The following is an 18970-nucleotide window of genomic DNA, read 5'->3' as shown; positions in this document are numbered from 1 at the left end:
ACAAAAACAATACAAAACTGAGCCAAATTCAAGATCCGTTCATTTCGAGATGCCTGGACACACTGCGTTTGAAAGACTGGAGATCACAAGAAGTAGAATATATAAACAGAGGGAGACAGTTCCAGAGCTGACCTGTTGCATAAATGAGGGACTGGGAGGAACAGTTAACTCCTGCATTAGAGAGATGGACTGATGAGAGTTTGTTGCTAGACGGGTGCCACGCGCCCGTCGTAGAGGTGGAGGGATGCAAGCAGACAGTTCAGAGAAGCAGTGACCACTGATGGAGCGATAGAAAAGAGATAAAGATGCAACAGTGCGGCGAAGAGACAGAGGTTGAAGGGAGCCTGTAAGAGGGGGAGGAATGAGACGAAAAACCTTTGACTCCACTCTACTGAGAAGAGCTGTATGTGGGGAGCCTCCACACACATGAGAGTTGTTCTCTCCACAGGGGCGAATAAAACCCGTATATAAAGTCAACAACTGTGCAGGGGTAAAGAAGGTACGGAGTCGGCTTAGCACACCTAATCTCTTGGAAGCAGATTTTACAATAGATGTAATATGATCTTTCCAAGATAAGTCCCGAGAGAATGAAACCACAAGTAAGTTTAAGGATGATGCAGGACTGAGCTGGATATTATTAAACATTAGTGGGTACTCCTGTGGCAGATTCTGTCGGGCTGATGGGTGTAAGAACCGAGTCTTTGATGAATAAAAAACAACAAGATTATTTACCAGACCAGAGGGCGTCATACTGTTGACTATGTGGTTACCAACCAACTGTATGCATGATTTCCTGGGGGACAGGAAACGATTTGGGTTTTCACTCAAGGTAAAGCCACCTGAGGGTAGCATCACATGGAATGAGGTGACGGTGGGAGTCACCACCTGCTACAATTCATTACCTGCCAAAACATCACAAGTGCCAGCTGGATTCAGCCCCACACTCTCTGGGATGGCAATATTTTCATCAACTCCTGTGCAGCCACATATTTACCTCCTGTGCAGGTGGTGGGTAGAATGAGTCGTACAACTGCGGCCAACTAAACCTGTTATCGCACTCCTATTGCAGGGCTCGAGGTTCTTAAACCTTACAAACTAATTCTGGGCGTAAACAGGGATATTTTCATATATCAACCAGTCCCCAATTCGTAAGAAAATCATTCATACATCTTTCATTTTCCTACGCCAGGACAGCTAAATACAACCAACCAAACAGTGAGCGTGTACTACTTTCACGTGTCCGCGAAGGTACCTAATTTTAGACATTGCCAAAAAGATCTTAGGGTTTAATCATCATAATGTGGAAAGTAGTTAATTCAATCCCAACAACAGAGGAACAAAGAAAAGAGAAAATATTTAGATTACTTATGAGCAGCTCGTACGTATCTCATCCTGAAATCTTTCTCGCATCTTACATCGAAAATAATTACCTATGTCGTGCTTCTCTGTCTGTCTGCCTGTTTGTCTGTCTGCCTGTAAGTCTGTATGTGTGTGTGTGTGTGTGTGTGTGTGTGTGTGTGTGTGTGTGTGTGTGTGTGTGTGTGTGTGTGTGTGTGTGTGTGTGTGTGTGTGTATTCATCTATCAAATTTCTTTGCCGTTATATTTTCATCCCATTTACCATAACATTACACTGATCATCACAAGTTTTTTTTAAAAACTCTGACTGTTCGCTGTATTCTGTAAAGTTGTAACATTAATTAATATGTTACTTCTCTTGCCTCGCACTTGAACTCAGTCACCAGGCACCTTAATCCATTCACTTGGCATGTTCATCTATTGGTTTCTTAGTATGGCAACACAAGTTCACTTTCTTGGCAACCTCTCTCCCCCATAATCTCTCTCGGGTCGGATTTATGCCTCCTCAATCACTCCATTCATTAGCATCGGCATTTATCACCTAATTTATCATATTTCTCCAGTTTTATTAATCCTTTTGGCTCTTCACCCACTCCATTCATTTGCCAGTCGTAATATGAGAATGTTTTATGGTGCACGTTGCCTTTTATACGGCTTACACTATACTGTATACTTCCTCTTACCTACCTGTTCAGTCACACACTTGTCAGCTCACACACTCACCGCCTCACATGCCTACCATCTCACACATCCACTGCCTCACACACGTACCATCTCACACACTGCTGACTCACACTCCTACCATCTCACACATCTACCACCTCACACACCAACCACCTCACGCAACTATCACCTAACACACCACCCATCACCTCACACACTTACCACTTCACACACCCACCACCTCACACACTTTCCACCTCACACACTCACCAGATCACACATCCACCACCTCACACATCCACTTCCTCACATGTCTGCAACCTCGCACCACTCACTCTCCTAGCCTAACACCTGCTGCCTCACATTTCTCATACTATTGCTTGCGAACCCAATATACACCCAACTCAGCTTCACTCTGCAACTCCCTTCCCACTTCCCCCACCCCTTTTCTCACCACATCACATTTCTCGGTCACAATTTACCTTCTCTAGCTTCGTTTATACAAGTGGTTTACACAGAACCGACTTGAAAGGCGCCACCAAACCAGCACTATAGTTCAGATACCTGTGAGATCCGGATATACTCCACTCGCGTTACGGAGATGCAGAGCTGGATTCAGTATTACAGCTGTGTGCATATGTAAAGTGTCTGTGTCAAGAGTGCGAATATTATAGCATCCAGTAGCACCCAGATATCGCTAATCAATAAAAATCATGCCAAAATTAGTGCTTCCTGATGTAACTTATAACCTAGAAAAAACTTACCTTAAATCTAGACAGCATCAGAATACGGAGACAGAGAGAAGAGACTGTAAAAGGCTTAACTGTGTTGGCATGACACGCACACACGGTCCGTAAAAAGGGACTTGTTCCAACATTACCACCATGACTGGCAGAAAGCACGTCTCTCCTTGACGATATTTCAGAGGATAAACTACAAATAAAACGATAACAAGGTGACTCAAACGTTCTTCACCTCTTTCCCCTGCGGCATTAATTATGGGTTGCTTCCTAGCGTTGGGATGTCCCAGAATAAAGAAAGAGACGGAAATAATTAGAGTAAGGCTTAGCCTTTTGACAGAGACATGTTCAAATAGGAAGTATGCCTGGCTGAAGGTTAGCATGATAGGGCCCTGAGGTTTTAAATGGAGGGTTAGCGAGACTATCCGTGTGTGGCACCGAATTGGTTGCACATAGGAAAACAACACACGATACTAACTATGTCTATGGAACTATTAGGTGCACAAAAAGTAACAATTCACAACATACGATCGATCTCTGAGAGATGAAGCGTATGAGGATGAAACTGCTGTCTCATGGGGCACCTGGAGCCAAAACAACGGGAAAAATATTGTGGAATTTTGTACTAACGAGCTTAGACCTTAGAATTAAATTAAACATCGTCATTTTCAGAATAAGAATCAGAAACATAACTTTATGAGGCAATGAGGGGAGGCAAAGGGAGGTGTCACTGCTCTTGCTAGGGAACTCGAGGGCCCCTAATTCAAACTTAGTGCTTTTTGCGACAAGGCGGGGTCCCGGAGGCTCTTTATTTCCCTTGGAAGGTATTTTGTGACAAATGGAGTCCTCTCATGTCAGGAGCTACATGATAAATGAGGTCTCTCTTATAACTCTGGAGTCGCTGTGTGACATCAGTGGAGATTCTATTTTTACTTAGGAGGCTGTGAATGATACATATGAAAAAACTTTCGTCACTTAAGGGAAGCTCTGTGACACGAATGAAGACCAATTTTAACACGCAGAAGATATATAGCAAAAAGAAAGACCATTATTTCAAGCAAAATGGTGGTGATCAATTGGATAAAAGAGTGGACTTCACTTCATATGACTGAGGGATCAGCATCAGCTGTGGCAAGGAACTGACTGACACTGAATTTCGTTGACAGCTTTCTCTTCTCTTCCGTCAAGACCCAATGACATGAAAATAATAGAGCGCACGCTTAGTCCACCAAACCAGTTCTCAATGAGATGGTTGATCGCAGTACAGATGGAAGATCCGATGACAATGCCGAGGTGGTGGCATATGAAGGCACATGGCACCTGGTAGGATTGTTGGACCTCTGAGAATGGGTTTCTAGCCTGTGTCCAAAGTCTGATATACTCGTACATGTGTTCTCACATGAATGTACAATAATTTTAATGGTGAATACTGACGACTTACACTATTCTGATGTGCTAGGAGGACGAAAGACCCATACGGATATGATAAACGGCCAATAACGGGAATATCACTTATCAGCAGAGTGATAAACAGCGTACTGTTAGAAAAATGTTAAGAAAACAAGACAAAGGACATCCTTGAATGTCGCATTCACTCCTACAGCATTGTAGGAGGAAAGAAATAATAATTTGCTGGGGAACGATCGCTGGTGATTCCACTCAGCCTAAGCCTGGTTCAGGTGGAGGTCGACCACGGTGCAAAATTTCGTTTTCCTAGGTTATAATAACTACGTAATCCGGGATCCCAGGTGTCGAAAGTCCCACCCTACCTAAAATCTGGTGTGGCGAGACGTCTACCACTGTGCCAAATTTCGTGTTCCTAGGTCGAGAACTATGGCTGTACATGCCAACGTTGGGTAGGTCTCTCGTGGTTCCCCGTGGGGAGCTGCCCTCGGGGATCCCACCCTGTCTAAAATCTGCACCAGGTGGAGGTCTATCACTGTGCGAAACTTCGTTTCCCTAATACCTTCTTAAAGACTGGACCTCATCCTTCAAAATGGAACAGTAACAGTAAGTAAATAGGTACAATGGACAGCAGACAACCGTCCTTTCAGATTATTTCTGAGTGACACAGTTAGGTTCAAACACCGTATTTTATCATCCCTGTGAGTGCGGCAAATATGGTGAAAAACATGTATGTACTGCAGACAAGTGTTGTCCCAAGGAAACTATACTTCTCAATATATATATATATATATATATATATATATATATATATATATATATATATATATATATATATATATATATATATATATATATATATATATATATATGCTGTATATTGCGTTGGTAACAGTGGAATGCTTCTGTGTGGGGTTCCACTAAGGGGGTTGTGGAGTGCATAGTGACGAGAACACTAGTGCCAAGAAGACTTGTCTTGGTGACACCACGCTACTTTTGGCTACACACACATCCATATCTCCTCCACTTATCTGTGGCAGGAACAAGTGGTTCTGCTCTGGCTCATGGCAGGGCAGGAGAGTGAATCACCAGAGTAAGTTCATCCACCAGCCTGTTAAAATTCAGTCCGATGACGTATTTTGTAATTATATTTGCTACCTTCAGAGGGTTCTGTTCAACTTACGAAGGAATATCAGGTTTTAAAAGAATTAATGAAGGCCTCATAACCCCATTACTACAAGCGGTCTCTCCAAAGCTAAACAAAATTGTCCGGAGGTGGCGGTAAGGTATAACGATGACGTCCTCGGGCTGAAGGGGTAACGAAACTCCCCAACCCGTGTGCCTTTATCTTTCACGTTTGGTACTTGGTATATGGGATCGGCATGTACTCACTTTCATCTTTTGATGGAGTAAACCATCGCCAAACCCACAATGGCGAACCTACAACGCCCATTATCATAAGGTGGCCTTCTCCCTGTCCTATAGCACCCACAACCAACCCTCCAAGTTCTGTCTGCTCCTCTTCACTCACCTCACTTTTCTTTCTTCCTTACCTCCTCCCCTTTCATTTTTGTTTCTTAACCATTTACATCGATAATTTCGCCTCTTTACAAGGCGCACCTTCGCAGTGTGCATTTGTCCCGTCTCATCACCCACCACAGTCTTGGCCCATTCCACCTACGCCTTCCTGCCTACTCCACCTATTTTTGGCTGCCCCACCTTTTGTTCGTATCCCATCGTCGTATCTACAACACCATTCTTCTCACCAAATACTTAACCTAGCTAGTCTCACCACACGCCACCATCCCAGCCCATCCTGCTCACTCTTCTCTACCCACCCCGCCCATTTCTGGTCTTATGTGTGGAAAGATTATAAATACGTCCATGCTGACCACCAGATGACCCACAACGCCTGTATTAACAAGGTATACATTCCCTGTCGTGGACCGCTATCCATCACTGACCCAGCCCTCCTTGTACACACATATCTGCCCATTCCACCCAATCTTCAAACACCTGAATAAACCTGTCATTATCTCAACCATCCCGCCGTTAAGGCTGATTAGCACACGCGTTCATGGGCTTGTTCTGAAACGAATATTATTCAGATCACCATACCAACACATCCCACTTGCTTATTTTCACCCAGTCCATGGTACCCACTTCTGTTATGTTCTATAAATCTTTACAGTGACTGCCTCTACTATTACCCGACCCACAGCCACCACATTCACGGGTTATACTTCCTCCTTCGTGACCCGCCATACTGTACATCATCCTTCCAGTCCATCCCATCCTCTCGTCTCCATCCCACACAGTTCTGAAAGACCTCAAAATGATATACTGCAAAAATGCACTCCACCGTTAGAGCTGATCTGGGGTACCTGAAGTAACCCGAAAGAAAATAAATTGAACGAAATAGTCCTGGCTCGATGTACTGGGGTTTGAACATTGCTGAGGTGACCTAGAATGACTAGGATGGATCTAGGCTGACCTGAATGGATGCGAATGGACCTCAGGTGATCTAACTGGGCCCGACTGGATGTGGAGGCCTAGAAAAGAATGAACTCGAACTTAATGGCACCGGGAGGATCTGAAGCGGCCCGACTAAGGCTGAATGGATGTGCAGGAAGTGAATGAGAGTAAATAGCGTGAATGGACCTAAATGAACCTGACTGGACCTGAAGTGACACTGATGAAGGTGAATGGACACAACAGGTTAGCCACGGAAAGTTAGGTTACGTTAGGTTAGGCTAGGTTTGGTTGGGTCAATCTAGATCATATTTAACTGGTTTAGGGCTAGCTGGGTTCAGGTTTGCTTAGGGTTAGGTTAGATTAGGTTGGCTAGGGTTAAGCTGGACTAGGTTTGGTTCGGTTAGGGTAAGTTAGGTTTAGGTTAGGTTAGGGTTGGGTAGGTTATGTTTGATTACTGATCCTGAATGGCGGGTTAGGTTGGATTAGACTGGGTTAGGTTAGGCTACTGTAGGTTAGGTTTGGTTAGGTTAAAGTAGGTTTAGGTTAGGTTACACTAGGTTAGGTTAGGTTAAATTATTGATCCTGAATGGCTCTGAACTAACTTGTATTGTTTATAATATCATCATTCGATTTTGTTCATCGTAGGAGAGACGTCTGGCAGTGAAAGGCCTGGAAACAGATCTCCATAAACACTTTCGTTGCTTAGTAAAGTCTTAGAAGCTTTGGTAAGTGTACTGGAAAATAAGGGTTATATTAGTAAAACTGACAAAGATGAAGATGTATGAAAAATCCACAATTTCTGATGGCTATTATGGATCAGTTCTGAGCATTAGATAAAGTTAGCCTGTACGCCACTGTAGAGGGCATTGAGCATCAGGGTTGAGAAGCTAGATGCATGTTACTTCCATCACAGGGTTAACAAATGTCTGGCGGGTAATCAGGGCTTATCTCTCCCTTCGTACTCTCCCTTTTAATAATAAGACTGTCAGTGTTCAGGTTGTAGTAATCTGTCGCAGAAGTGGCTGGTGTCGACGAGTGTGAAGGATAGTTGGTGGAGTACAAGTCTGACTGGTATTTTGTAGAATATAATTGTTATTTTGTCATGTATTATAGAGATATTTACGAGAAGGGTTTAGCACCTCTGTGTGTACTCGGTGACGTGATAATCGTCGAACTGACTCAAGTAAATACAGGTACTGTGAAGTGGGTAAGTGTAGATGCTTATGCCTAGGAGGTGGAGACAGGAATACAGGGGCTTGAACAGGGAGTGGATGAGGGTATGGCCATTTAACTTGACAGCTTTGTTGATGCTATTGTAGTTCTTAATGTATTACTGATTTCCTTTCAATCTGTCCAAAATAAGTCAAGCGTGCGTGAAGAAGACAAATCAATGAGGAGAAAAGGTGAGCAAGGAAGACTGGTCGGGGGAGGAGAGGAGGCAAAAGGGTGTAGAAGACATGAAGGTGAGTCATAAGAGGGCGAGGCAAGTTGGTGGTCGGAAAAAAAAAATAATAATAAAAAGATCCACCAGAGCCCAGCAACTTATGAAAAAAAAAATTAGGGAGTATGCGTGATGCTAACATGAAGGACGAGACAGGTAGACAAGCTGGGCATAAAAAAAACAGCGCAAAAAATACTTAGCAAAAGATGGACAAGATTTCAAGCAAAGTGAACGGCAGTGAAGGAGAAATACCGGTAATAGGGAGCAGCAGCTATATAAAATAGTCAATAATACGAAAACACGGTAAAAAATAAAGTACAACCAATTTAACTGAGGAGAGTCAAAAGTAGCGGAATAATAAAATGGCGAAAAATGAAGACAAGACTTAACGAAATTCATATCTCAAACTGTCCATGTCCCAACCTAGGAGCGATCGCGAATCCTTTCTGTCGGTAGTCCATTGCTTTGCCACTGGACCACAACTGTTAGTTTGGCTGGATTGCTGGGTGGATCATCAATTAATGAGTGATGACAGAAAATATGCTGGAAGTCTCTGGAACGGTCTGTGGTCGCGGGAGAACCGGCTGACTGTAGTGTCAGTGTTGAAGTGTCACCATATAGAAGGGTTGTAGAGAAGCAGCACAACACAGCCTTACCAGTTTATTAATAACAGTTACTCACAGTGTTATGCACAGCACAAGAGAAAAGGCAAGATACCACACTCAAGGACTGGCACGAGAGAACTGAACTCAGAGCGATGATTGTGCGTGGTACTGAGTCATACTTCAAAGAATGCACACAATTACCTCATAAGAGACTGCGGCAGAGAGGGTGACTAACAGTTATAATTATGAATGATTGAATTTTGATAATAAATATTATCCTACGCTTGTAATATCTAATTTCATCTCCCACAAAGATAATCAGTAAGGATGTCGACGTGAGACAAGACATGAAAAAGTGAAAAGAATAATAGTGAAGAAGCCCGTTTTTGAACCGCCGCAAAAAGTTCGCCAGGCCTTGTTCTGCATTATGCCTTGCCTTTCATATTTCTGAGACCTCCCGAACTGTAGATACTGTATTATCTTTCCAATTCATACTCTTAATATTCGAAAAAGCCTCTAATGCCTCTGCCTGTCCTAATTTTCAGTAAAGTAGTTTTATCATCGATTTGTAAATAATCTTCTGTAGGGGCATCGTATTAGTTCAGCTAAGGTCCAGTCATGTTCACTTACGTCATATCACGTCAATTCAGGTCAAATGAGAACTGGTTATGCCACGTACCACAGCGCAGGGTGTGGGTGAGATGCTTACCACAGATGTGTTCCATCTTGTAATAGCTGTCATAGTGCTGGCTGGAGATGCTTATATATATATTGCGTGACGAGGGTGGGTGGTGGGGAGAAGAAAGGGAGACAGAGTAAGAGAAAAGGTTGACTCTTTCCATTATCTTTGATGGAAATGAGAGAGGAGAATGTCAGAGGAAGTGGTGATGCAGGAGGTGGGGGGGGGGGGATTCTGGGAAAAACAATGTAACTGTCAGTGGGAGCGGGGGAGTGAGGCCGGTAACGGAAGGGGGAGGCAAGAAGGATAGGGAAGAGGGGAAAGATGGAAGATAGGTGGGAAGAAGAGAGAAAGGAGGAAGAAAAGGGAAGGTTTCGAGTGATGATGGACAAATATGAAAATGAGAGAAGAGAAAGGAGGGAGATAGGGGCGAAGGAAAAAGGAAAATGTAGGGAGGGAGGTGAATGGACATAATGAAGGGAAGAGAGGTAGGGTAGGAATGAACTTGAATGTGGTAACAGGTGTGAGAGCTTGGTAGGGATATTAAACTAATAAGTTATCATAAATATCCGTACAGAATAAGTATATTTACGGCTAAAATTATGACATTACATTTTGTAAGCACTACACGTACGGTGTGGTTGACGGTATTAGTCCTGACTCATGATCCTGTTCTTATGACAGCATCACATATATAAGAATACGTCCCTGACTGATTATACAGCATGTGCGAGTGATGACGGTATTGCATTTATGAGAGAACAGTATTACACTTGCGCCTGATGGCAGTATTCTATCAACTGGTATTACGACTGACATTACTGAATATATGCCTGATGATAGTATGCATTTATGACTGATTTAGGCACGAACGATAAGGATGTGGCGTTCCAGATGAAGACTTTGACTAACTCTTTGGTTCCGATGACGTGCTGTATACATTATCCTTGTTTATGTCTGACGATTTTATGTCGCTTAGGAAGAGTCCCCAAGTTGAGTAAGGGTTAAAGACAATATTTAATTCCTCCGATTTCAAAAAGCCCCTTTAAAGTTATATAACCGTCTGGAGATTACAAGAATTTGATTTAAACTACAAATTGCCAACATTCTTTGGGAAATGGAGGATGGTTTCCACAAAAGAGTCATTAGTACTCAAAGAAGCTGTTGTTCTCACCCCTCCTCACAAAAGTTGGTACTCTAGGAAGTCGTGCTGCCACATTTCACTATTATGTGTGTGTTTGGTTTTACTTTTGACCCCATAAACCCCCTTAAAGGCCTAAATAAAAAAAAAATAAAGAGAGAGAGAGAGAGAGAGAGAGAGAAATTATTGAAACAAGAGTGACAGGGGCTTCTGTAGTTATTTGCGTGTGTCGGACTGATATTTACATGATTTAAAGTTCCGTTTGGCTTCCTTTAGATTTACGTTTCCTGCTGTGTCGCCATGGGAGAGTATGTACAGGTTTATCTACTGAGTCTAGAGAGAGCTTCACTTCTTCTTTTTGCAATCTACGAGTACATTGCATCGTCTCTATATCTTCTACATATCGTAATTTGTAAGTTTTTATTATAATAGTGGTTTATCTCGAGTTAGGAATTGTAAGTGCAGTTTTTATTGAGCATTACATTAGAGGTTCCTCTAGGTCTGAAAAAACCTCCAGCAAGTGGTCAGTAAGAAGTTATCGTGCATTAGGGATTAATGTAAAAAAAAAAAATGGTCGTGCGTGACTGCGGAATTGAGCGGGTATTTAAGAAAGAACACACACACACACACACACACACACACACACACACACACACACACACACACACACACTAATAAGGAAACGAACAAAGGAAACACTGTTGTGGGAAAAGCAAGAGGTGTGGAAGATTAAATTATCCACATGTATGAAAATGTTATTGAGAAGATAATGTTTCGACCCGACTTGCACCCTCTGCAGGTATGAACAGAGACGGAGGTTATGGAAAATAATGCGTCTATGTCCCACTGAATCCAGGTGACCTATCGGTAAATGAAGCACCAATATGGGACTGCAGTGTATTGACGTTTCGCCTCATTTATCACTTGGGGGGGGGGGCTCTTGGCCTTAAAAGGAACAGAAGGGCCTAAAACAAACCCAAAGATGTCATTTTATGATTTGGGTTTCGTGCTCATAAAGAATCTTAAGTTATTTATAAAAAAAAATTTTGCAGCATAAGAATCTTCGTAAATATAGCTCTGATTCCTGGGAACCATCGTCTAGCATACAGTTTGACAGAGGGAAGATTGCTGGAGCCTTCCTATGGGTTTCAGTCTGGCCCAATTCACTCCTGATCAAAATGAGTGACTCGGAGACTAAAACGACAACAGGACGGCCAATTCTGCTAGGAGGGTCCGACAATTATGAACTAGGCCTCTCAAAAATAGTATTTCTTTAGCAAGCGTGAGTAGTTTACAGGTGTTTTTGTGTCCTCCACATTGGGTGAACACCTGGACGGAGCATCGGACAAAAGAGAAACGCCTTTGTACTGTAGACTCCTTCCAGGTGTGGAAAATCGTATCAGTAATATTTTAGCCATTTGCAGACAATTTCAGTCAGTTTTGGGTTGGCTTCTTGCCCTCTGAGGGTCTGATTAATGGGCCATTGTAACATTCCCTAGGCGTTACCGCTTCAGTGACATATCCTCATTGAAGTCTTTTGTTCTAGCTAAAGAAAAACGCCAATAAACAGTCTCTCTCTCTCTCTCTCTCTCTCTCTCTCTCTCTCTCTCTCTCTCTCTCACACACACACACACACACACACACACACACACACACACAAACACACACACACACCTGCGTTGCAAGATACGACGCACTGCTCTGCACAACACTCATCTTCACTTAATGACCTCTACCCTCTCCATTCCACGTCCAGATCCACCAACTACCACCACCTCTGAGCGTTCTGCCCACTCCTGTCTGACCACTTTATTAATCTATTTTATCTCTATCATCACATCTGTTAATGATACCTCTAACTTAACATTGCCACCGCTGTTACCACCTCACAGTCATCACTTGTATTAACATGATTTACAAATCTTTCCCTAGCCCTCCTCCACTGCCCACCGAAATTCAAGCCAATCCCGTGCAAGCACTTTTATTTATTAATTTAGATATTAAATTCTGACTGACTACAAATAATCCTATGAAGCAATGAGAAACCTTACTCACTGAAAGCGTTAAAAACAAAACAGAGCCAACACTATAATCTTTTCACTGTCGTATAAAAAATACTGGTGATAGAATCCTACGCGCTGAAAGGGTAAAAATACTAATCACAATATATATATCAAGGTATGTTACCCATTTCTTTTCCAAAGGCAATTAAGGCCTGTAATGGACGCTCTCCTGACTTTTCGAGATTATCTGTCTTCGCGAGGACCATCGTGCAATGTAACTTGTAAGTGAACAATGTCACACCATCTCCATAACCATACGTACAAAACGGTATTACCAATCATATCCAAATATGGCGAAATATATATTATTGATCGTGATATAGTGTTAATCTATATAGCCTGCTTATTTATTCAGGAAAACATTTTTGTGAATATACAATGATGAAGTATCAGACGTGTTAGGTTAGGTTTGATAAAACAAATTAAAGTTGAATGATTTGTTAGCTCTCAGGTTTTCAAGGCTAGACAAATTCAAGTTTTAAAGGACAGGTTCTTCCAGTAACTGGAATAAATTAGGACTGCTGTTTTAAATATAAAAATTTTTACACCCTGTTTTCATCCTTCTTCAGAGCCATGCCCACTTGGGGGAGCAGTACTAGTGGGGTACTGGGTAGGAAGTGGCCACCAAAAAAAATGTAAAACGCAGCTTGTGTGAGAAACAGAGACATGAAAGCTGAGTGGACAAAAGAACTACTTATTAGAATGGATAGCAATGGGTGGATGAAATACATACCGGTATACAGATGCACTTGATTAACGTTGCACCCACTTTTCAACCTGACAGTCGGTGATATGGATCTGTCCCACAGGTGTCTGCAAAGCTCATCTGAAAAAATAACAAAAGGGAAAGTAAGTATGTGCCTGAACTGTTCGTGAAATGAAGCGGAGGATCTGGAGGGTTTGAATGATGAATGGATATGTGGTCCATTCCTGTTGATAATGTTGATAGTTCTTGGATGCTTTCTCGTTTATATATCTGGATCTAACCCACCCATTTAATAGTGGAAAACAAAGTGAAGATGATGATGATGATGATAATGATGATGGCAAAGAAATTTATACTCACGTCTGCATACCTAAGCCATCCACCCCAGTGCAATATACAGTGTTTACTTGGCTGGTCGACTTTTCTAGTCATTTAACGAATTAAAGTTCAAGTAACCAATGTGTGTGGATATGGAAAAGTAAGTAAAAAATCAGAAATTTCAATATTTATTTAACACATCTGCCAAATATATAATGCTTCTCTCAACACGATAAACTTAAGGTGCGACGAAAATATTACTTTCTCCACGATCGCTTCTTTATTTAAAAAAAAAAAAAATCCCTGCTTCCTTTTCATTCTTTAGCTCTTTCAATACGGTGACCTTTTTTTTTTTTTACCCTTCTTCATGCTACATCCCGACACATTCTTATGGATTTATGAAGGCTGTATCTAACCCCTCCAGTTCACAAAGTCTCCCCTAAGCTGAAAAATGTCTTACGGTGGCAGAGAAAAATGAATACTGTGCTGTGTAACTGGAGTTATGTGGTTAACTCCCTTCATTTCAGTGACGTGTTCTCTCTACAACCACACGATTTATTTAGTCTGGGCCATTTTTTAACTACAGCGGTTAGATATAGTCTCCATTACCAGACGATTTATTTAGGCTGGACTTTTTTATTACTGCACAAGTTAAATACAGCCTCCATTAACCCTTTCACCACCTTTGGTCTTTCCTGAACTGTATAAAATCATCTGGTTGGTAGAAAGAATAAAAATACGTCAACATATTAAAGAGATTTCTCGTACCCATTGTTCCCCACTTGAGGACACAGGGTCAAGAAGGCAGCTCTATGTGACTCCAACACCCAAGGCCCTGATTCACAGCCAGACTTGCAATCCACTCCCTCTTCTAACGCTTGATTAGGAGTTGCAGTAAGAACGAGTGACGTGGTAAGTTTCTGCACTCTGTCTGATGTCCTTCCTCACAATACTCAGGTGAGAGAGAGAGAGAGAGAGAGAGAGAGAGAGAGTTTCAGAAAAAAGAAGATACATTGGATGATATTATGCTTTTTATGTCCTTGCAGAAACAACTGTGAGTTTCGAGGAGCTGATTTTAACTGTGCTAGTGAATCCAGGCGCATTATTGATTGATTTATTTTATTTTTTTCAGATCATGGCTGACAGTGGAGTACCTAAGGTCAGGTGTACGTTGACATGCCCACCACTGCACTCACACTGATGGGTCTGTTTTGCTGGATGTCTGTAGTTACACTGACACACGTACGCCTTGGCAGAACACATTTCAAAGTGTAAAATATTATATCTTACAGATTTTGCACTAAACAAAGACGTTATTTATTAGCGAAAACAACGAACAGGAGGCCGAATAATACTCTTTATTTTTCCTTTTCTTAAAAAAAAAAAAATGGTAGAGACAAAGCCTCAATTCAGCAAAGTAATTTGAGTGTTGGTATACAAAGTAATACTGTAGAAGGTGGCGACAAAGTAGCTACCTGGCTAACTTACATAAAAATAAATAATCTAGTGACTACATCAGAGACCCGCCGGGGCCACACCAGTCGCTGTCCCGGGCCCTCAAGGTGGGGGTAGGGCATAGAGGGGCACCGGGGCAGCCACACCACCCGTTTTGTCCACAAGGGCGGGGCAGGGCGGGGTGGGGCTAGGCGGGGTAGAGTAGAAGTGTGGTCACCCCAGTGCAACCCCACCCAACCTGCCAACATCACTGTGTTGCCCTACTGACACCACCCACACGCCCAACTCACCCCAGCCCACTGTCTCACAGCACTAACTGTACAGAGTCACAATACAAGTTAGAGGAGGTTGTTGCCGCACACAGGGGGCTAGGCTGATGTCAGGTTGTTGTGGGGTGGAGTGTGGGAGGCTTTGCTTCGGCGAGCGGCCTTCACCGCGGCGACAGCTCGCAGGTGAGCGGCTGTTGCGGCCTCCACCTCGGGCGTGGCCTTAACGGGCTGTGGAAGAGCGACTGGGACTGGTGGGGGTGGAGGGAATGGGACGAGGGGCGCCTTAGGCAGGTTGGTGGCCTCCACTCTGAAACCCTGCTCGTCAGCTACATAGGTGGCCGTCTGTAGGCGACCATCGGGGTCCAGGTAGGTGTACGAGCCTCGCACGGCACCATCCAGCGTCCGTATCTCATGGGCCGTTGATGCAGCACCTACGTACCCGTAGGCGTACTGACCCAACTGGTCTTGACTGTGGTACTGGGTCTTAAACACCATTGGCTCCGACGATGAAGAAGAGGGAGATGCAAAGGACCGCCCTGAGGCGACGGGGGTGGAAGGCAGAGGCGAGGCAGCGGCACGGAAGGCGTAGGCAAACCCCGGGGCCACACCCGGAGTATATCCTACTGGGCTGAAGCTAACTACGGTGGTGGGGCGGCACACGGCCATATGAGCCACCGTCAACACCAGCACCTGCGGCATAAGACTGACGTTACTCTGGCATCAAACACCACCTCTCATACATCACACCTCACCAGAATTGCTACACACACACACCACACAAGCATACTAAAGTCAACACAACTGCCAATGGCAGTTTCTTACTCCGATGTTAACCTAAGGTGTCAGACTTTTACATCAAGCTCCAGTACTCACTGTCGATGCTCTCTTTCACACACTATTCTCTCTTCACCTGCAGTCCAATGTTGTCATCTGTGAAGTGTGGCTGGAGCTGCCCTGAGATTTTCATCTGCAGATTCGCAACCACTTCTCAACATGAAAAATTACACGTAGGGTCTGCTTCATAGAAACAGACCCCTGGTAGAAATCCTAGAATTTTGAAACCCCTTTTTTAAAATACTGTCGCAACAGTGGATACCCACTCACAGGCCAGCTCCTTCCACCACAGAGCACAATTCACTGGGTCCCTCATGGCTCGGGGGCTCACTTTCACTCTGGCAGCCTTCACGTTCGCCCTTGTCTCCCTCACGTTCACCTTCAGGTAACGTCACTCGATCATCCCCACGCGACAAGGATCATACACTGCTTTTCTCATTTGCAAGTAACCACATCATTCAGTACCATATGTTTTCTTCTTTTGTCCATTAGCTGAACATGAAAGACTTTGTGAAACATTAACTAATTATTTACCAGAGCCTTCATAACGGATGTTCTCACGGTGACTGCCTGGTATAGACTGGTTTCTTCATGCTCAGCCGTCTTATATACACTCGGTCTCGACCACGCCCTCCGCGACCTCCACTCGAGGTTACCACATTGGCGGGCTTTTCGTCTTGTGCTATAATTTTCATTGCAGTTCGTACTTTCCCGTGTCTATCCCATGCGTGCATTTACCTGTACTTCCTTTCCATTTTTATGCATTTCGATTAAGATTAACTAATATGACACTAATTTAATTAACTGATGTCGACAGCAGAGCTGACTGCACCGTGTGATGTCACCTTGCCTGCCACGTACCTGCATGCATCAGGTGCTAGCTCACCACACGCATTCCTCACTGAATTTCCCTCCTTTTTATCCTTATAAACGTTTTTTTTTTCTTTTTCTTTTTTTACAGGGACGTGAGAAAATAACAAAATTTTCTTAGAAATACGAAAACCACACAGTCTCCCACCACCAGCCATCACCACTGGAATTGCTACCAGAAAAACGAAGTAAATATTGGTAAAAACTAAATATATAAATAATTAGTCACGCTTATTCTGCACTGGTGGGTTGCAGCAGGGAGACAGCATCACCAGGCAAAGATAAATACTGTACCTGGAAAAAGCTAAACTGTTATATGATTCATCTGGGTACTGCTTCATTTGCGGTATTTGATTGGTTAGCCCATTCAATGTACGGTGATATTTTAAAATATTTATTCTTAGTATCGCCTTGCGATTTATTCACACCAGGGGAGGCGTTTTAGATTGGAGGGGTTAAATATACCATTCAATAACCCCTTCTTTATTAGAGATCCTTTTGAATTTGAACCAAATCGTATGGGGTTAGCCTAACTAAAAAAATACGTTTTCGCAGTGAAGAAGATTTCTTGTATGATCGCTAGTATATCTCTAGCTCACAACAACCACATTAACCACTCCACAACCCTCACCGCTATTATTACTATCACCACATCTACCACTTTGAATACGACTACAAATAATCGTTCACCACAACCACACTGACTGCTGTCGATACATCATTACTATGCTCACCATATTTACCACTCAAAACAATGACTACCAATACCCACACCACTACAGTCACTATCACCATACAAAACTCTTTCTTCTAACTTACCACCACCTTTCCCGAGCCATCACACTCGAGTTGGTAACCCTGATATCGCAAGTTCATATCCCCGTTTATCATATGCTTAGAATTTTTCGTTCCTGTTCGACCCACTGACATGTCTACAAACTATACCCTTGCTGTAGCCAATGCAACGAACTGTGTGACATTCTCTCATCGCAAGAAATGTGGTGGACAAGCATTCATGTAGCCCTCACCATTACCATCACCCTCATCACTACCACCACGACTACCACCCTCGCAAGTATTTTCATCCTCATTACTACTACTTCTAATGCTACCACCCTCATCACTGTTACCACCCTCACTACCATCACGACCTACACCAATGCCACCATCCTCACCACAACCACTGACCATTACCATATTCCCCACTAACACCACCCTGAAGGCTACCAACACCTTCACAGCCACTACCATAATTCCACAAGTCTATTTCCACCATTGCTACTGTATCATTATCTTTTTCTGCCACAACTACCACTTTCTCTCCACCATCTCCTTCCACCACAACTACCACTGTCTCCTCCTTACAGCTACCACACCTACCACTCTTTCTTTTTAACAGAAGCTAGCACTGTTCCCTTGCGCCACAATTACCACTATCTGTTTCCACCACAACTACCATCTTCTCATTCCACCAGAACTACTGCCATCTCTTTCCACTCCACCATCCCTTTCCGCCACAACTACCACCATCTCTTTGCACCAAAACTACTACAACCCCTCTCCATGACAACAACCACCATCCCCTTCCACCACATCTACCACTATCTTACCACGACTACCACTATCTCTTAAATCCTCCCTTCCGCTACCACCCTAACTACCACAATCACCACAGCCACAGTTTTGCAACCACAGTAACCTCATCTTAACCACTTCTGGGATATTTTTCCTTGGGTTCCCCCGCCGAAGGAGAAAAGTTGGAAAGTGTCGTATCATGTAATGTGTGGGAACTGTGTGTGTGTGTGTGTGTGTGTGTGTGTGTGTGTGTGTGTGTGTGTGTGTGTGTGTGTGTGTGTGTGTGTGTGTGAGAAAGAGAGAGAGAGAGAGAGAGAGAGAGTTGTTTTTTTTTTTTTACTCAACCTTGCAGAGACTGTTCCATTAAGTATTCAA

The 18970-nt window shown here is 43.2% G+C and overlaps 1 protein-coding gene across 1 annotated transcript; it reads right to left on the bottom strand.

Moving 5' to 3' along the window:
* Positions 1-15286: 15286 nt before the first annotated feature.
* On the bottom strand, positions 15287-17950 carry LOC145405257 (uncharacterized). Its single transcript, XM_080276675.1, has 3 exons — positions 17840-17950; positions 16685-16795; positions 15287-16006 (listed from the first exon to the last, which is right to left on the bottom strand). The coding sequence occupies exons 1-3, from the start codon at positions 17948-17950 to the stop codon at positions 15416-15418; spliced, it is 813 nt and encodes a 270-aa protein (XP_080132801.1). The 3' UTR covers positions 15287-15415.
* Positions 17951-18970: the final 1020 nt, after the last annotated feature.

Source organism: Coenobita brevimanus, chromosome 66 (genome assembly GCF_032717465.1).
Source record: "Coenobita brevimanus isolate Jiangsu-jjx chromosome 66, ASM3271746v2, whole genome shotgun sequence".
Classification (NCBI taxonomy): Eukaryota; Metazoa; Arthropoda; class Malacostraca; order Decapoda; family Coenobitidae; genus Coenobita; species Coenobita brevimanus.
Note: the sequence above shows the minus strand (reverse complement) of the source record. Positions and strands in the feature narration are given on the sequence as shown.